Here is a 21319-nt window from a genome sequence, read left to right on the forward strand (position 1 = left end):
CCTCCATTTATGGTCCACCCAAAGTAGCAAGGTTGTTTAGCCTGAGCCAAAGCTAGAACCAAATTCTAGGACTTCGACTTCAGGGATGGGACATTTTCACTATATAGCACTGCCACTAATCTAGTTTCAATGTGTGGGCTAATTTCTAGTCCTGAAAAAGGTCATTTTATAACTGACTAGAAAGAACACAATAAATACATAAACAAATATACTTTAATTATGATTCTACAGGAGGTAGAAAAAGAAATTTGATTTTAGAAACCAAAGAGCAGCTTAGGTAATTACACAGACTTTCTCCTTCCCAAGTACAAAGTATATTCATATTTAATCGTGATCAAAATAAGTCTTTCTATGAATATATGCCTTTCAAGGGGGGAGGCCTGGGGAATGAGACAAGGCTATAGACCAACTACTTCAAAAATGAGAAGAATTTAGTATCAGATTACTACAACATGAATGAATTTTTAAAAAATTTTTTTAAAATAGCTTGGATTATAATTTATTTTGCTTCAACTACACAACGGTTTAAAAGAAGTAATGCAAGGCACGTATTTCCTCCTTTCCTTTACAACAGAGTGAGGTCCTATGTAATAGCAATCAAAAAGCTCTAAACTTTTAGGCTATAACGGTTCTGTCTAAACACACAAGCATAAACAAAGAATTTCATACCGTCTGCCTTCAAGCGTTCGTAAACTAGCCTCTTCTCGTGCAGTCATCCTTTCTCTGCGAGCTGAGTTCTGAGAAGCATGAAGAGGATGATTGGGATGTCCCGGATCACCAGCAGATGCTAATGCAGAACCATAACGTAATTGAGCTTCAGTAGAATCCATAATACTGACCATCCAGTTCCAAGTGGGAATAAGCTTTTCTTCTACATAGTTCTACAAAGACCAAACTAAAACAGTTAAAACTATCCAGATAAAGTTAAGTTCGATAGAGTAGTATGATACAGACATTTAAGTACTTGTAACATTAATTCCCATTATACTGGAATTCTCATAACAGACAGCCAAAAAATATATTTGAATGAGTAACTTTGCAGTGGTTTCATACCTGTAAATTTACTGCATCTTGGTAAGTCAATTTCACAGCTGCTGGAATCTGAGAGTATACTAGGTGATTATACTTAGGAATAAGCCCCATCAAATCCGAGATTTGTCTGATGACAATGCTATAAGCCCTGGCTAAACTGCTTGCAGATGTTAAGTAGCTGCTGGCATTGCTAGCTTCCAAAGCAGCTGCTGCAGCTGCAGCACTCGTGCTGATGGTACCACTCCGGCGTAAGTTGGAAGGATCAATATAAATCAAACCTGCTGAACTTGCTATAAGGGAAAAAAAAAGGACAACCATAATAAGCTGTTAGTTGCTAACTGTGTTTCACTAACACTGTATATATTTAAATAAGCTAAAAGATCAATTACATTAGTAAATGTGGTAAATGAGCATTTTCTTAAACCACACTAATTTCAGGGAAGGGAATTTTGTATTTGAACTCAGCAAAACAATGAAGAACTATTCTGAAATTATTTAATTTGTTCTCTAGAGGAACATGCATAATTTTTAAACCTTAGGAACACCAAGTTTACAGACTTGCCTGCTGGTGTGGATGTGCTAGAAGGGGCTGTGCTAGCCGCCCGCTGATGTTGGGTGTTGCGGACAGCCCACTGCATGGAACGGGGAGCCTGGGCAGCACCGTTGGCATGGGAGCTATTCGTGGTTCTCTCTAATGGCTCATCAAGCATAAAGGTCTCCTGTTCTATGTCGTCACTCTGACTACTGCTGCTATCAGAATCACTTGAGTCATTTGATTGCGAATCATCTTCAGAAAAGAAGGCAGGAACACTGCTCGCACCTAAGTTTTTAATTTTTAAAACCAAAATCATTGTGAGTTTGTTGATATCTAAAATTACAGTGTACCCCCTCATTCAGGAAAATATACATATTAAACAGAATGCCAGACTGTATCCAATAGTCCAAAAACCCATCATTGAAACAGTTTAACTAGAACTCTTAAATGAACCTTAGAAATAATCCATTATATAAAAACCAGAAAAGCAAAAAGTCATTGAAATAATAATCTTCTTCACTAATATCTATGGAGAAATGAAGTTAATTAAAGGGTTAGCTACCCCTGTGCATATTATACTGAGCACAGTTTAACCAATTCTACACACATAGCCTTAGTTATAAGCAAGAAAGTTGCTAAGAGAAGGTAACATACCTGCTTCTGAGCCAGCAGTTGCTGCGGTGACAACACTTCTACGCCCACTAGCATTATCTTGGTTGCTATGGTTACTTTCACTGTCACTTTCTGTTTCAGCTGCTGCTAACAAGTCCAGCTCCATGTCACTCCCTAGCAAATATATTTAAATAATAAGAAAAGGTACAAACTCACTGGATCAAGTCAGGCTGATAAGCTAGAATATCATAACGGTGGGAACTGGGAGGGGTCTGGTCCGCCCCCCCCCCCCCCCCCCCCCCCCCCCCCGCAGAGAGAAGTGATAACTACTAGAGTATGCACGACTGCCTGCTTAGCAGAAGAATGACTAGGTAAATTATGGTACTCAGTAGACACAGATTCAAAATCTGGCCTGCATAGCCTTAGGTAAAAAATGTTAGGCAGGAGGACTCCAGCCAGTGGGCAGAGCTCTGGTAGCTCCACTGCTCCATTTTCATCTGTTTTACATATTGGGATTCCAAGAGGGGAAGGTTAAACGTATCCTTTGTACTTCACATACACGTCAAAACATATTAAGTTATAAATTTTCAACATGTGCAGTTTATTGTATGTCAATTATACCTCAATAAAGCTGATCCCCAAAAGTCCATCCTACGGCTACTGATAAGAATGGTTATGATGACTATGTAGCAAAAAGGCCGAAGTCAAAAAAACAAAGTAAAAAAAACTTACACATACAATATCTAAAAGACATGCACGGGAATGGGGCAGTACAGGGGAGGACTGAAAGTAAAAATACAAACTGTTAACATCTGGGTGGGATTATGGGTTATTTGTTTTCCTTTTCTCTAATTTTCAAATGTTATGTGGTTATGATTATTTTAATTTCTAAAAGCCTTTTAAGAAGGAAGTGTGAACCAGAAGGTAAAAGGAAAGAGAATAAATTATTTTCTACATGTAAATATATAAAAGTATATACATTTATGTTTACATATGTATATAGCTACCTCCTCAAATTCTGACACATACTACAGAATCCCCTAGCAGAAATATGAACATTTCACTACACATCAAATACACTTATCTCTCTATTAGTATCTCTTAAAAGTACCCGACTTTCTCATACTGAATCATTTCTCAAATAATCTGCATACCGTCTTCATCATGCTCGTCGTGTTGTCCCTCTGCCTCAGCATTCTCTTCCCCATGTTCTTCCTGTTCATCATGATGATCCTCTTCTCCAGCCACACCCTCCACCACCTCAACCTAAATCCAGATCTTATTTGTAGACAATCAAAGTACATAATAAACCCACTTCTCTACCAGTACTCCTCCACAGCATTTAGTAAACTAAAACACAAAGATCCCTAACCATAGGGAACTGTAACACTAAGCAGTTTTCAAAATTTTCAGTTGCTAGTGATAATTTGGTATCAAAAATTATGCCCACATATCCCAAAGTTTATGATTACTGTCCATACACAGAACCTTAAAATTATAAAAATTGTATTGGGAGTATATATTTTTTTAAACTTCTGCAATTATAAAATTTATATAATATGCAGTACCCTGTCTACCTTCGAATACATTGCACAAAACTACTAAAAACTCTTTTAACATTGAGAATATCTTTTCTATAAACCCTTAAGTAGAACAACTTTATGTTTCTAATTTTTTATTATCCAGTAAATCAACATACTAACATATTTTAAGATGTATAACCACAAATGAGAACATATAACAAAAGTCTAAAAGGTGGAAGCATATACACGTAAGCTATTATTCCTAATAGTAGTTTATTAGCTATTAATAAACTTGTGACTACTTTCCCCTTCCCCCCAAATAAAAGCCTCTCATCTACCACAATTAAAACAATCAAAACCACCTCTTCCACATCTGCTGAAACAATATCGTCCTGTTCTTCATCTCTGCCCCGAACAGGCTGTGACTGGCTGATGCGCCTCTGCTGTGGATTCCGGATGATGTAGGACGACTGAGATTGACTGGAGCTGTAAGGAACCAGGTTATGAGCATACTGCGGCCACACCTCTGATACACAGCTCAGATGTTTATGCTTCTCAGTGTTACCCAACGTGATTCACTTGCTAGGATGCTGTTTTAAATCTGACCTAAAATTTCTTAGAAACCGACAATAATTAATCTATAGTATATCAGATAATATGAACCCCAAAGAAATCATTTTACCAGAGATTTAACTTATAAATCCCAGAACTGTTTTTACTTTTTAGTAAGTCATTTCAAATCTGTGTTAATGCACATACTTTTATGAGTCCTTCCCACTGAAGTATTTCTACGGGGAAAATTTTTCCTTTTCCACTGCTAAACCTTTCAACTTCCAAAGGCTCTGACAGCAGCATTCATCCACTAACGAAAGTGTGTTTATTACAAGTAACCTACTCTTTTTAAAAGACTTGACTGACATGACCTACTTTGCATCAGCTTATTAACCACTGACTTGCTGATGAGTATTGGGAAAAAAAATAAGTTCAAAAGTATGATTTTAAAATAGAATCATAACAAAAGATGATTGGTGGCAAAAGTTTCACTTTCTTAAAAATGTGACTTGGAAACAGCCAAGTATGGACAGATGCCTCCGTTATAAAAGAGGAGAACCAGAGAATGCAGTTTAAAATGCAGGTCAGAGATCAGAAGATTGTTGTTTAATAACCCTGTGACCTAACTATTATACTTTATTTACAGATTAAGAAACACAGTCTGAAAGAGATGAAAGGACCTTTAAGTGTTTACACTGATAGTGTTCTTTCCTCACCTCAGAGGCTCTGAGAAATGAGAATCAAACCAGTTACAAGTGAAAAGTCAACTTAGACACTCTGCTTTCAAATAAACAGAAATTTGCTGTTTAATACTAGAAACTTAAGTAACTGGTAATTCAGAGACAGTGGACTGAAGAGGCTAAAAGAAAATCTGAAGAGGTAACACATGGTAACTGGTCTTTTTTTTTTTTTTTTTTTTGCGGTACGCGGGCCTCTCACTGCTGTGGCCTCTCTCGCCGCGGAGCACAGGCTCCGGACTGATGCGCAGGCTCAGCGGCCACGGCTCAGGGGCCCAGCCGCTCCGCGGCATGTGGGATCCTCCCGGACTGGGGCACGAACCCGAGTCCCCTACATCAGCAGGCGGACTCTCAACTGCTGCGCCACCAGGGAAGCCCGGTAACTGGTCTTAATTCGGTGATCACCTTATAAATATATCAAATCACTGTGTTGTATACCCAAAACTAATATATTAATATTTTTGAAAAAGGGAAAATATGAATAGATAAGGATATTTCCAAGCACTAGGATTTCAACATTTTCAATATTAAAAAATAAAAGTCAACATTATGTCAAGCCACAGTCAATGAGTATTTCTTCTTTAAAAAAACATCCTGGAACAAACAACCACAAGTCCAATAGTGTTCTCAAAGTAGTTACTTTAAGAAGTTATGAACTTAGTAGGTAGGATACTGCCAATACACAGAACATATTATAACTCCCCATTTAGAAATGAGCTTCAGTTTTCTTCACACCATGATTTAATTTCTTCCCCACTTCCTGCCACAACGAAGCACCACAGTCCTGAAATCCAGTCTAACAGAAGTTGTTAAAATACTTTCAAGTTTTGGGGACTCCTATTTCCAGCAGTTTGCCAGACTGTGCAGAGAAATGCCTCTTGCTACGGAACACCTAAAAATACTAAATAAAATATTTAAACAAAAACAAAGCACAACTATCCTAGTGATAACGGTGCCACCATTTGCACCAGAGGTATCTGCTGGTATCTCTTAGGCTAGAGTTTCAGGAGCCATAGATTTCACAGGTAAAGGTCTGGGGTCTAAGCAAAATAGAAGTTATGTCATAGAGATCCCCTCTTTTGTCCCCCCCTCACATACATAAAGCCAAATATAAATCAAGAAAGAGCAACAGGTTTCAAGAGATTTACCTACATCAGCCATGGCTAGATGGGGACAGGAGAAAGTCTCTTCAGAGAACTTCTGATTACAAGACGGCACCCGTGAGAGTTTAGGACTGCAATCTGTGCTATGGAGTAGGGTGGGCTTCGGTGTTGGTTAATCCAATGCATCAACACTATCAGTAAGCACAAAGCAGCAATTTCTCTCTCTACTCTGCCATCTAATATACAGGGATATAGGAAAAAGGAAAATATCTATCTAGAATTACCTCCAAATATCTATAAACTTTAATAGCTGTGTGACGTTGAACAAATTATCTAACTGCTCTGAGCCTCAGTTTCCTCACTTCTAAAATTAGGATGATAGTGGGTATCTATTAGTTATTGGGAAAATTAAAAACAGATTTTAGATTAAATACTTAGATTAAATACATATATGATGCTTAAGAAAGTTCCTCAAGTTCATACTAAAATTTCAGTAACCGCTGTTATTATGAGACGTGGTTCTTTTTCTTTTTTTTTTTAAAGTTTTCATCTATTTATTAAAACAAGATGTGTCTAGGAGTTTAAAATACACTGGACACCATTATCCTTTGTGAGTAATGCAGAGAGCCATTTAAAACGAAATCAACTTCACCATATTTTGTAACACTGGTCTATTAAGAGTGAATCCCTACCCATATTCCTAGACTGTAAACAATGGTAGAACACATTAGGGATCATACCTAATAGACAAAACCCTTAAATTGTCTTATTTGCTTTATACAATCAATGCATATTTAAGCAAAACTGAATTCCTTATTAAGCAAATATTTTTGCATAAGCTGCCTTCTCTTTATCTTTCTGTGCCTTGATCTTTTGCTTGACTTTCAGCAATTCTGCCTGGATAGCTTTATCCTCTGGTGCTATCTCCTGAGCTTTCTTAAGATCAGCCAATGCTTGATCATATTTCTTTTAGTTCTTTCCATCCTTGGGCTCTACAGTACAGTGTTTCGGTATTTGCTGGATCTATTTCAAGGGCCTCCAAACAACTGTCGACTGCTCCCTGCCAATCGGACATCTTCAGTTTGCAAGCACCGATATTCAGCACACAGCTCAAGCGACAGGCTGCAGCTTTGCTGTACCTGTGTTGTCAGTAGCAGCCTTCGAGCCTTCCACATACCTTAAAACTTTTGTGTATTTTTTAATGGCCATCTCCCAGTTCTGGGATTTGAAAAAAAGTATTTCCAATGTTTTTTTAAGTCTTCCATTATTAATAAAATTTTATCTAAATCTTTTAAATCTATGTCTGCATCCTCGGGGAAGTCTGGATGACTGTCACCAGATCCATCCTTTGGAAATATTCCCCAATCAGTCCCTCCCTTCAGTTCTCCGCATTCTGCAATAACACACCATTTGGCAGGTAGAGTAGAAACAGATTAATTAATAAGGACAGAAGAGTTTTAAAGAGGTGGAGGGAAGCAACATAAAAAGCAAAGCTATCAACTCAAGACTTTACACTCAATGGAGTGATAAACACCAGCAGTCCCCAATCCCTGGGCCGAGCACCACTCCTGGTCCGCGTGGCCTTTTAGGAACCGGGCCCGAACAGCAGGAGGGGGGCAGGGAGTAAGCAAAGCTTCATCTGGGGCTCCCCACTGCACGAATTACCGCCTGAACCATCGCCCCCAACCCCCACTACCGGTCCGTAGAAAAACTGTCTTCCACGAAACCGGTACCTGGTGCCAGAAAGGTTGGGGACTGCTGATATACACCATCTACCATCCAAGATATGGGAAATCCCAAAGACTGGTCAAGTGTGTACTTTTTAAATACATTCTTGGAACACTGGTCAAAATACACCCTTATGAGGAGTGATTGTACTTTATTACAATGAAGAACTTTCTATATTATATCAACAGTTATAGAAAACATTAGCACTATTATCTCTTGATTATCATGAGACCTTCTGGGAAGACACCAGAGATCGGCCAAAGAACCAACCAAGAATGAAGAGGAAAGTTTAAGAGTGCACAGTATTTTAATCAAACGACTAAGAAGCAGGGCAAGCTGACAAAAAATCTTGAAAACAGTAGGAACAGGCTATGGGCATTGTTTATAGATGAGATGATCCCAAAATCTGTTCAACAGATAGAAATTTTTATGTTCTAGAACAAAACCAAGGGAAGGGTACAAAGAATTCACAAGGTGATACCACATAAGTAATTGGAGGGCTCCTCACAGGGGATCAGGATCAGAAGCATCACACGGAACACAGAGAGGTTCTGCTAGCATAATGAGATATGGTTTGGCAAGTCTGAAAACATATAGCTCAATTTATTACAGTTTTCAGCAAATCCTGGAAGTGTATCAGTGACAAGGCTACCACTGGAGAACTTTTATAGACAAACCTGGACTTTAGATTCCAGGGTGTCCTAGGAGACCAGACAATAAAGGCAAAGTTGGGATACATACTGGCATATGGAGTAATAATGAGAATAATGAGAGAGAGCACTCAACAACAACACAGATGAAAACCAAAGAACAAGTCTTGGGAAATGGCCCAAATACTAAAGAAGGGCTTTATTAACACACAGTTGTTTTCCAGAAAAGAGGAATAAGGGTCTTCAGCTCCAAAAGATCCTTATTAAAACACTAGTAACACATGCACACAGTAACAAAATCAGACTTGAGAAAACCAAATAAAATAAACAAATATTTGCAAAAGATCTCTAAAACCTTGCAACTCAGAAGTGTGGCCCCTAAAGCAGAAGTACTGGCACTGTCCTACCTGGAAGTTCCTAAGAAATACAGAATCTCAGGCCCCACACAGACCTCCAGAATCAGCCTCTGCATTTTAATAAGATACCCAAGTGATTTGCAGGCATATGAAAATTTGAGAAGCACTGTGATAAAAGACACCAGAACATTTTAGTTTCTAAACATTCTGACTCAGCAAACTTAGAGCCTAGTTAGGGAAACTATCAAACAAACGGAAAAAAGAGATTTAAGAATAAGTAATCTTATAACTAGAAACATTTTTATTGAATTGTTTTAGCCTTATCCTATATAATATGGTTGTAGAGAATATTTTTAAATGCCACCATTCTGGTTGTTATTTAGATTATATAATAACAAGCTGCCCCCTAACCCAAGGCTTTGGACACAGAGAAAGTTAACAAGGCTTTTCATTCTTCAACTTGGCCTTATAGCAGGCTACATATAAAGGTAAGAAAAACCAGAAAGTAATGAAGTACAGAAGTCTAAAGTAAACTTTCTTACCAGATTACTTTATTGGCATAATAAAAATAGTGCTTTTCCAAACAAACAAACAAAAACCCCACAACTACAGATCTATTACTTTAGATATGTAGACACATGTAGTTTTTAAAGTGCTTTTCACATGTTCCAAACTAAGTAAAATCTTTACCATTGGTTACACAAATGATCCTGTACAGGACCTGAGTGCTTATGCAAGAGTTTTAGTAACATTTGTGACATTTCCAGAGAAAGAATTAATCAGAATCTGTTAGCAGACAGAAATTTACCTGCTAGACTGATCAGATGATGGTCTTGGTGGCAGTGGTTCCACTGAAAATAATTCCTCGCTGCCTTGCATGGCATCTATGCTGGTACTTGCCAGAGTAAAAGGTGCAGTTGGACGAGCAATACCCATTCTGACAGGAACAATCAGTGACTCTGCTACATTGCACAATTCTTCTACTGCGTAAGGTAACAGTGCTTGGAATACACGCTTACATTTTCCAATTGGTTGTGGAATAAAGTTGCTAGAGCAAAAAGGGAAATACAGGAATCTTCTGAATCCTTTCATATACAAAATTTTATCACTATCACAAAAAAATGTGAGCAAAATTATATAGAAGCCAAAATAAAAAAGAATGCCTTACTTTTTCTTTTTAGATGAAGCCATTTCCACACTAAGGATGACAAAAACTCTTGCAACTGACCGCAAAAACCTCATTGTCACAGCAATAGCTTCTTCTCTACGTCCCGGTGTGTATTTGTTTTGGAGTTCTTTCACTAGTGTACCTAGTAGAGTATCTAAAAGCTTTAAAAATAGTAATCCACTCTATTAATGTTGAGACATCTCCTAAGATGTTTAGACATTCATAAAGGAAAAAGTTCTAACACTTTTTCGCTATTAACATTTCATAATAAAAACATCACAATATATTTAACCAAAACAATTACAATGTCAGTGATTAATTTATGTCACATGCCAACGACCACTATGCTTGACCTACAGTGGTTCTCAAATGTCTAATTTCTTGTTTTTTCGTCTCAAACTCCTATGAATATCAATTACTATTTAGCAGAACAAAACCTAATATATCAAATCAGAGAAAGAATATATTTCACTCAGTACAGGGTACTTACCAAAATATCAGAGTAGACTCAAATAGTTATATTAATATATTCATAATCCCATCCCTCTCACTTAACCATTATTACTTTCTAGTCGCATTTCTACACATGGTGTATCATAAAGTTATTAATTACAGCGAACACCCAATTCCACATTGTTTTCCCTGTTGTTTTTTAAATGTTACTTAAAATAACCTTTATTTTTAAATCACTGCATTACATTTCAGTAAGTGGTTGACTTGAGTCAATAGTCCTCTACTATCGGATCCATAAAAGTATTTGTTTTTCAATTTTGTATTATTCTGTGACACAATCTTTTTCTTTCCCATATTGTAGATTATTTCTTTATGAAAACTTCTGAGGGCAATGTTAGTTTTATGGCTCTTGACACTGACAAGTTGTTTTCCAAAGGAGTACCAAATGCAATGCCACCTCATCAGTGTCCAAGTCTCATCAGCACTGGGTTTTATAGTTTATATTCTTTTCTAATTTCACAGCAAAGAGAGATATTTAAAAAAAATTCGCACTGAGTTACTATTAATCTTGAACACTGCTTCATACATTTTTATACTGTTTTTTTTTGTGTGTGTGGTACGCGGGCTTCTCACTGTTGTGGCCTCTCCCGTTGCGGAGCACAGGCTCTGGATGCGCAAGCTCAGCGGCCATGGCTCACAGGCCCAGCCGCTCCGCGGCATGTGGGATCTTCCCGGACCGGGGCACGAACCCGTGTCCCCTGCATCGGCAGGCGGACTCTCAACCACTGCGCCACCAGGGAAGCCCTATACTGTTGTATTTTTAATACACTCTAGGACTTTTATTTAGAATGAAAGAAGGAGCTTTCATTGATTGGTCTAAAATGAGAAATTTAAATCACCCCCAAAATTCCATTCCCCTTAATGTACTATTTAATTAGAGCTTACTGGTACTTGGGAGCTTGATTAGTAAAATTATGGGAAACTACGTAAAATAACATCCTTTTCATGTGCTTGTAAATAATTATTCAAATGACTTACCAAAATATCTGCTGTACACTTGACTATAAGGCAGTGAGTGAAACAGTCCAACCGAATTGTGCCACTTTGCTGATTGAGGTATACTTGCTCTTCTGGCAAAAGATGGCCTATCCTGCTGCTGGCACTGAGACTTGAGGGGAAAGAAAGAATGCACTGTAATTGCCTACACTAACGTGGGAAATAAATAACTCTAAAAAAATGTTAATGAATACATACGGGTCTTTATTCTCCTGTGACCCAAACATAATCATAGATTTCAAAGCATTCCAGTCCTGTAGAACACGCTCCAAGGCAAGCTGGGCAAATCTGGGGGGTTCTAAATCATGATCGGGCATATCTGAATCTAAAAAGAAAAGAAATAGTGGGTAAGGCAGAAATGAACATACCACTTTTCCTATATGTCATAACTGTCAAATTAACTCACCTTCAGGATTGGCTGTTTTTCGGTTACGATCCTCCCTGATTCGAGGAGGTCTGTACTGGCAATGCTCTACTGTCTGCCTCGCAACTGTCTGCACTAAAAAGAGTAAGAGGTGCTCTCCCCTGCAAAACAGCACATTGTTATGCGGAGGGGGAGAGGCTACTTACCTATGCTGTGCTTTTACAACTCAATTTATGTCCTAAAAATCCCACTACTTGCCTGCTATTTGGCAGAGTGACCAAATTAGTAGCAGTGAGCAGGCGATAAAGTAGATCAAGCCGAGCAGATTTCTGTCCAGCAATTAGAGTTTTACATTTACACTTCTCCCAGCAATCACAATAGGCTGTTGGTGATGTCCGTTTGAGTCTAGAAAGAATTCATACACAAGTACAAAAACAGAAATTTTTTTAAAAATACAAAGGTCTATATTGAAATTACAGAGGCGTAACTCATTAAAACTCAACAGAACCCTTGTTAACTTTTAAATGCAAAGTGTAACTGTTCACGCAACAAATAGGATTACTTTAGTGGTGTAAAGTCTGTAAAGCAACACATGAGAAGAGGTATCTTAACTGTCTTGTCAAACACCACTGTAGCATCTAGCACAGTGAGTACACCTAGTAAGCATTCAGTAAGTAAGGTGATTCTCACTTTCAGATATTTAAAACAAGGAAGACAAACTTATTAGCCAAAATTCAAGATGGCGGAGGAGTATGACGTGGAGATCACCTTCCTCCCCACAAATACGTCAGAAATACATCTACATGTGGAACAACGCCTACAGAACACCTACTGAACGCTGGCAGAAGACCTCAGACCTCCTAAAAGGCAAGAAACTCCCCACGTACCTGGGTAGGGCAAAAGAGAAACGGAAAAACAGAGACAAAAGGATAGGGACGGGACCGGCACCAGTGGGAGGGAGCTGTGAGGGAGGAAAGGTTTCCACACACTAGGAATTCACGGGCAGAGACGGGGCGGGGGGGGGGGGGCGGAGGGGGGAAGCTTCACAGCCATGGAGGAGAGCGCATCAACAGGGATGCGGAGGGCAAAGGGGATTCCCTCACAGAGGATTGGTGCCGACCAGCACTCACCAGCCTGAGAGGCTTGTGTGCTAAGCCGCCGGGGCAGGTGGGGGCTGGGAGCTGAGGTTCAGGCTTCAGAGGTCAGATCCCAGGGAGAGGACTGGGGTTGGCAGCGTGACCACAGCCTGAAGGGGGCTAGTGCGACACAGCTAGCCGGGAGGGAGTCCGGGAAAAAGGCTGGAACTGCCTAAGAGGCAAGAGACCATTGTTTCGTGGTGCGCAAGGAGAGGGGATTCAGAGCACCGCCTAAACAAGCTTCAGAGAAGGGCGCAAACCGCAGCTATCACTGCAGACCCCAGAGAAGGGCATGGGACGCTAAGGCTGCTGCTGCCGCCACCAAGGAGCCTGTGTGCAAGCACAGGTCACTGTCCACACCTCCCCTCCCAGGAGCCTGTGCAACTCGCCACTGCCAGGGTCCCATGATCCAGGGACAACTTCCCTGGGAGAACACACGGCACACCGCAGGCTGTTACAACGTCACCCTGGCCTCTGCCGCCGCAGGCTCGCCCAGCATTCCGTACCCCTCCCTGCCCCCAGACTGAGTGAGCCAGAGCCCCCAATCAGCTGCTCCTTTTACCCCGTCCTGTCTGGGTGGGGAACAGATGCCCTCAGGCGACCTACAGGCAGAGGCAGAGCCAAATCCAAAGCTGAACCCCAGGAGCTGCGTGAAAAAAAGAAGAGAAAGGGAAATCTCTCCCAGCAGCCTCAGGAGCAGCAGATTAAATCTCCACAGTCAACCTGATGTACCCTGCATTTCTGGAATACCTGAATAGAAAACGAATCATCCCAAATTGAGGCGGTGGACTTTGGAAGCAACGATATACATGTATTTTTCCCTTTTTCTCTTTTTTTGAGTGTGTATGTGTATGCACCTTTGTGTGATTTTGTCTGTATAGCTTTGCTTTTACCATTTGTCCTAGGGTTCTGTCCGTTTTTGGGTTTTTTTTGTATAGTTTTTAGCACTTGTTATCGTTGGTGGATTTGGTTTTTGGTTTGGTTACTCTCTTCTTTCTTTCAAGTACTTCTTAATTTTTTCTTTTTAATAATTTTTAAAATTACTTTAATAACTTTATTTTTTTCTTTTTTTTTTTCTCCCTTTTCTTCTGAGCCATGGGGCTGAAAGGGTCTTTGTGCTCCAGCCAGGTATCAGGCCTGTGCCTCTGAGGTGGGAGAGCCGAGTTCCACCAGAGACCTCCCAGCTCCACGTAATATCTAACAGCAAAAGCTCTCCCACAGAACGCCATCTCAACACTGAGACCCAGCTCCACTCAACGACCAGCAAGCCACAGTGCTGGACACCCTATGCCAAACAACTAGCAAGACAGGAACACACCCCCACCCATTAGCAGAGACGCTGCCTAAAATCATAAGAAGGTCACAGACACCCTAAAACACACCACCAGACATGGTCCTGCCCACCAGAAAGATAACATGCAGCCTCATCTTCCAGAACACAGGCACCAGTCCCCTTGACCAGGAAGCCTACACAACCCACGGAACCAACCTTAGCCACTAGGGGCCAACAACAAAAGTAACGGGAACTACAAAACTGCAGCCTGTGAAAAGGAGACCCCAAACACATTAAGTTAAGCAAAATGAGAAGACAGAGAAACACACAGCAGATGAAGGAGCAAGGTAAAAACCCACCAGACCAAACAAATGAAGACGAAACAGGCAGTCTACCTGAAAAAGAATTCAGAATAATGATAGTAAAGATGATCTGAAATCTTGGAAATAGAATGGAGAAAATACAAGAAACATTTAACAAGAACCTAGAAGACCTTAAGAGCAAACAAACAATGATGAACAACACAAAATATGAAATTAAAAATTCTCTAGAAGTAATCAATAGCAGAATAACTGAGGTAGAAGAACAGGTAAGTGACCTGGAAGATAAAATAGTGGAAATAACTACTGCAGAGCAGAATAAAGAAAAAAGAATGAAAACATTTGAGGACAGTCTCAGAGATCCCTGGGACATTAAACACACCAACATTCGAATTATAGGGGTCCCAGAAGAAGAAAAGAAAAGAAAGGGACTGAGAAAGTATTTGAAGAGATTACAGTTGAAAACCTCCCTAATATGGGAAAGGAAATAGTCAATCAAGTCCAGGAAGCGCAGAGTCCCATACATGAAAAATCCAAGGAGAAACATGCCAAGACAAATATTAATCAAGCCATCAAAAATTAAATACAAGGAAAAAAATGTTAAAAGCAGCAAGGGAAAAGCAACAAATAACATACAAGGTAAATCCCATAACGTTAACAGCTGATCTTTCAGCAGAAACTCTGCAAGCCAGAAGGGAGTGGCAGGACATATTTAAAGTGACAAAAGGGAAAAAACTACAACCAAGATTACTCTACCCAGCAAGGATCTCATTCAGATTTGATGGAGAAATTTAAAACCTTTATAGACAAGCAAAAGCTAAGAGAACTCAGCACCACCAAACCAGCTTTACAACAAATTCTAAAGGAACTTCTCTAGGAAGGAAACACAAGAGAAGGAAAAGACCTACAATAACGAACCCAAAACAATTAAGAAAATGGTAATAGGAACAGATATATTGATAACTACCTTAAATGTAAATGGATTAAAAATGCTCCAACGAAAAGACATAGACTGCATGAATGGATACAAAAACAAGACCTGTGTATGTCTATGAGAGACCCACTTCAGACCTAGTGACACATACAGACTGAAAGTGAGGGGATGGAAAAAGATATTCCATGCAAATGGAAATCAAAAGAAAATTGGAGTAGCAATTCTCATATCAGACAAAACTGACTTTAAAATACAGACTATTAGGCTTCCCTGGTGGCGCAGTGGTTGAGAATCCGTCTGCCAATCCAGGCGACATGGGTTCGAGCCCTGGTCTGGGAAGATCCCACATGCCACGGAGCAACTAGGCCCCTGAGCCACAACTACTGAGCCTGCACGTCTGGAGCTCACGCTCCGCAACAAGAGAGGCCTCGACAGTGAGAGGCCCGCGCACTGCGATGAAGAGTGGCCCCCGCTCACCGCAACTCGGGAAAGCCCTTGCACAGAAATGAAGACCCAACACAGCCAAAAATAAAGAAAGAAAGAAAGAAAGAGGCTTTTATTTAAAAAAATAAAAAATAAAATAAAATAAAATTGAAAAAATACAGACTATTATAAGAGACAAAGAAGGACACTACATAATGATCAAGGGATCAATCCAAGAAGAAGATATAACAATTGTAAATATTTATGCACCCAACATAGGAGCACCTCAATACATAAGGCAAATGCTAACAGCCATAAAAGGGGAAATCGACAGTAACACAATCCTAGTAGGGGACTTTAACACCCCACTTTCACCAATGGACCGATCATCCAAAATGAAAATAAATAAGGAAACACAAGCTTTAAATGATACATTAGACTACATGGACTTAATTGATATTTATAGGACATTTCATCCAAAAACAACAGAATACACATTTTTCTCAAGTGCTCATGGAACATTCTCCAGGACAGATCATATCTTGGGTCACAAATCAAGCCTTGGTAAATTTATGAAAATTGAAATCATATCAAGTTATCTTTTCCAACCACAACGCTATGAGACTAGGTATCAATTACAGGAAAAAATCTGTAAAAAATAAAAACACATGGAGGCTAAACAATACACTACTAACCAAGAGATCACTGAAGAAATCAAAGAAGAAATCAAAAAATACCTAGAAAAAACTGACAATGAAAACACAATGACCCAAAACCTATGGGATGCAGCAAAAGCAGTTCTGAGAGGGACATTTATAGCAATACAATCCTACCTCAAGAAACAAGAAACATCTCAAATAAACAACCTAACCTTACACCTAAAGCAATTAGAGAAAGAACAACAACAACAAAAAACCCCAAAGTTAGCAGAAGGAAAGAAATCATAAAGATCAGATCAGAAATAAATGAAAAAGAAATCAAGGAAACAATAGCAAAGATCAATAAAGCTAAAAGCTGGTCCTTAGAGAAGATAAAATTGATAAACCGTTAGCCAGACTCATCACAAAAAAACGGGAGAAGACTCAAATCAATAGAATTAGAAAAGAAAAAGGAGAAGTAAAAACTGACACTGCAGCAATACAAAGGATCATGAGAGATGACTACAAGCAACTATATGCCAATAAAATGGACAACCTCGAAGAAAACGACATATTCTTAGAAAAGCACAACCTTCCAAGACTGAACCAGGAAGAAATAGAAAATATAAACAGACCAATCACAAGCACCGAAATTGAGACTGTGATTTAAAGTCTTCCAACAAACAAAAGTCCAGTACCAGATGGCTTCACAGGCGAATTCTACCAAACATTTAGAGAAGAGCTGACACCAATCCTTCTCAAAATCTTCCAAGATACAGCGGAGGGAGGAATACTCCCCAACTCATTCTACGAGGCCACCATCACCCTGATACCAAAACCAGACAAAGATGTCACAAAGAAGGAAAACTACAGGCCAGTATCACTGATGAACACAGATGCAAAAATCCTCAACAAAATACTAGCAAACAGAATCCACTAAAAGGATTATATACCATGATCAAGTGGGATTTATCCCACAAATGCAAGGATTCTTCATTATATGCAAACCAATCAATGTGACAAAACATATTAACAAACTGAAGAATAAAAGCCGTATGATAATCTCAACAGATGCAGAAAAAGCTTTTGACAAAATTCAACATTTATGATAAAACCCACCCAGTAAGTAGGCATAGAGGGAACTTACCTCAACATAATAAAGGCCATATATGACAAACCTACAGGCCATATATGACAAACCTACAGCCAGCATTGTTCTCAATGGTGAAAAACTGAAACAGTATCCTCTAAGATCATGAACAAGACAAGGTTGTCCACTCTCACCACTATTATTCAACATAGTTCTGGAAGTTTTAGCCACAGCAATCAAAGAAAAAGAAATAAAGGAATCCAAATCGGAAAAGAAAAAGTAAAACTGCCACTGCAGATGACATGATACTATACATAGAGAATCCTAAAGATGCTACCAGAAAACTACTAGAGCTAATCAATGTATCTGGTAAAGTAGCAGGATACAAAATTAATTCACAGAAATCTCTTGCAGTCCCATACACTAATGATGAAAAATCTGAAAGAGAAATTAAGGAAACACTCCCATTTACCACTGCAACAGAAAGAATAAAATACCTAGGAATAAAGCTACCTAAGGAGACAAAAGACCTGTATGCAGAAAACGACTAAGACACTGATGAAAGAAATGAAAGGTAATACAAACAGATGGAGAGATATACCATGTTCTTGGATTGGAAGAATCAACACTGTGAAAATGGCTATACTACCCAAAGCAATCTGCAGATTCAATGGAATCCCTATCAAACTACCAATGGCATTTTTCACAGAACTAGAACGAAAATTTCATAATTTGTAGGGAAACACAAAAGACCCCATATATAGCCAATGCAATCTTGAGAAAGAAAAACGGAGCTGGAGGAATCAGGCTCCCAGACTTCAGACTATACTACAAAGCTACAGTAAACAAGAGAGTATGGTACCGGCACAAAAACTGAAATATAGATCAATGGAACAGGATAGAAAGCCCAGAGATAAACCCATGCACATATGGTCACCTTATTTTTGATAAAGGAGACAAGAATATACAATGTAGAAAAGACAGCCTCTTCAATAGGTGGTGCTGGGAAAACTGGATAGCTACCTGTAAAAGAATGAAATTAGAACACTCCCTAACACCATACACAAAAATAAACTCAAAATGGATTAAAGACCTAAATGTAAGGCCAGACGCCATCAAACTCTTAGAGGAAAACATAGGCAGAACACTCTATGACATAGATCACAGCAAGATCCTTTCTGACCCACCTCCTGGAGAAATGGAAATAAAAATAAACAAATGGGACCTAATGAAACTTCAAAGCTTTTGCACAGCAAAGGAAACCATAAACAAGACCAAAAGACAACCCTCAGAATGGGAGAAAATATTTGCAAATGAAGCAACTGATAAAGGATTAATCTCCAAAATTTACAAGCAGCTCATGCAGCTCAATATCAAAAAAACAAACAACCCAATCCAAAAATGGGCAGAAGACCTAAACAGACATTTCTCCAAAGAAGATATACAGATTGCCAACAAACACATGAAAGGTTGCTCAACATCACTAATCATCAGAGAAATGCAAATCAAAACTACAATGAGGTATCACCTCACACCAGTCAGAATGGCCATCATCAAAAAATCTAGAAACAATAAATGCTGGAGAGGGTGTGGAGAAAAGGGAACCCTCTTGCACTGCTGGTGGAAATGTAAACTGATTCAGCCACTATGGAGAACAGTATGGAGGTTCCTTAAAAAACTAAAAATAGAACTACCATATGACCCAGCAATCCCACTACTGGGCATATTCCCTGAGAAAACCATAATTCAAAACGAGTCATGGGGGCTTCCCTGGTGGCGCAGTGGTTGGGAGTCCGCCTGCCGATGCAGGGGACACGGGTTCGTGCCCCGGTCTGGGAAGATCCCACATGCCGCGGAGCGGCTGGGCCCGTGAGCCATGGCTGCTGGGCCTGCGCGTCTGGAGCCTGTGCTCCGCAACGGGAGAGGCCACAGCCGTGAGAGGCCCGGGTACCGCAAAAAAAAAAAAAAAAAAAAAAAAAAAAACCGAGTCATGTACCACAATGTTCACTGCTGCTCTATTTACAATAGCCAAGACATGGAAGCAACCTAAGTGTCCATCAACAGATGAATGGATAAAGAAGATGTGGCACATATATACAATGGAATACTACTCAGCCAGAAAAAGAAACGAAGTTATTTGTAGGGAGGTGGATGGACCTAGAGTCTGTCATACAGAGTGAAGTAAGGCAGGAAGAGAAAAACAAATACCGTATGCTAACACATATATATGGAATCTAAAGAAAAAAAAGAGGTTCTGAAGAACCTAGGGGCAGGACAGGAATAAAGACCCAGACGTACAGAACGGACTTGAGGACACAGGGAGGGGGAAGAGTAAGCTGGGACAAAGTGAGAGAGTGGCATGGACACATATACACTACCAAATGTAAAACAGCTAGTGGGAAGCAGCCGCATAGCACAGTGAGATCAGCTCAGTGCTCTGTGACCACCTAGAGGGGTGGGATAGGGAGGGTGGGAGGGAGGCTCAAGAGGGAGGAGATATGGGGATATATATGTATATGTATATATATGTGTATATGTATATGTGTGTATATATATATATATGTATATGTATATGTATAGGTGATTCACTTCTGTATAAAGCAGAAACTAACACACCATTGTAAAGCAATTATACTCCAATAAAGATGTTAAAAAGAAAATAAATAAAGCACAATAGATGATTTTTACAAACCAATTCTCTATTAACTATTTTTACATCTACACACCTGTGGCACAGCTATAGCTGATGTCCCTACTGGGACTCTGAGGCACTGCAAATGTTAGTGCTGGGATAATTTTATTGCTTCTTAGGTCTGTGAAAACTAAGAAACTAACCATAGCAACTCTATTGCTGGATGAAGGTTATTACATTTAGTTTAAGAAGTAAACAAGGCACGGGCTTCCCTGGTGGCACAGTGGTTGAAAGTCCGCCTGCCGATGCAGGGGACACGGGTTCATGCTCCGGTTCGGGAAGATTCCACATGCCGCGGAGCGGCTGGGCCCATGAGCCATGGCCGCTGAGCCTGCACATCTGGAGCCTGTGCTCCGCAATGGGAGAGGCCACAACAGTGAGAGGCCCGCGTACCGCAAAAAAAAAAAAAAACCAAAAAAAAACAAGGCACATGCCAAATCATGATTCCCTTAATGCCTTCAGTGGTTTCCTGCTAATACACCCTACTACAGGGGGGCCTGAGACTTTGGCTGGAGAACACAGACAGAAACATTCTGTATATATATTTCTTAAAAGACTGATTCTAGTCACAATGTATGATCACATATTTCTTGCACATTAGGCTAGTTTTATGTAAAGAGTAGAACTAGCAAACAAACATTGCAAAGTACTCTTTAAATCAAAAACTACGTTTTAATACACACAGTGGCTTAACGTGGGCAACCTGACAGAACCTCATGCTTTCTGAATTATGAAACAAAGCATGACTCAGTACAGATTATTTTAATATGGGAATATGAATCTAAGTAGTTTACAATATTAAAGAAAACTAAAGTCACACTCACTTGCAATCATGACCTTTATGACAAACCCTTGCACATTCTGTACAACAACAGAGGGACTCCAGCAAGCCACATGTACGACACTCAAAAATATCCTAAAATGAAAAGGATATACTTTTTAGA

General features: G+C 39.6%; 1 protein-coding gene and 1 pseudogene across 7 annotated transcripts in view; both read right to left on the reverse strand.

The window, feature by feature from the left end:
• UBR5 (ubiquitin protein ligase E3 component n-recognin 5) overlaps positions 1-21319 on the reverse strand; it is a 142801-nt gene that overhangs the window by 25791 nt on the left and 95691 nt on the right. For all 7 annotated transcript variants that reach the window (XM_032609399.1, XM_032609397.1, XM_032609394.1 and 4 more), the window contains exons 28-40: positions 21200-21291; positions 12128-12274; positions 11912-12030; positions 11704-11830; positions 11488-11617; positions 9997-10157; positions 9637-9876; positions 4065-4188; positions 3334-3445; positions 2222-2353; positions 1595-1852; positions 1054-1322; positions 670-881 (exon numbers count right to left, since the gene is read on the reverse strand). In XM_032609399.1, coding sequence (XP_032465290.1) covers positions 670-881; positions 1054-1322; positions 1595-1852; positions 2222-2353; positions 3334-3445; positions 4065-4188; positions 9637-9876; positions 9997-10157; positions 11488-11617; positions 11704-11830; positions 11912-12030; positions 12128-12274; positions 21200-21291 — 2123 coding nt within the window. The remainder of the gene's footprint in view (positions 1-669; positions 882-1053; positions 1323-1594; positions 1853-2221; positions 2354-3333; positions 3446-4064; positions 4189-9636; positions 9877-9996; positions 10158-11487; positions 11618-11703; positions 11831-11911; positions 12031-12127; positions 12275-21199; positions 21292-21319) is intronic.
• LOC116742686 lies at positions 5180-7515 on the reverse strand (annotated as a pseudogene).

The sequence above is a fragment of the Phocoena sinus genome, chromosome 17 (assembly GCF_008692025.1).
Source record: "Phocoena sinus isolate mPhoSin1 chromosome 17, mPhoSin1.pri, whole genome shotgun sequence".
NCBI lineage: Eukaryota > Metazoa > Chordata > Mammalia > Artiodactyla > Phocoenidae > Phocoena > Phocoena sinus.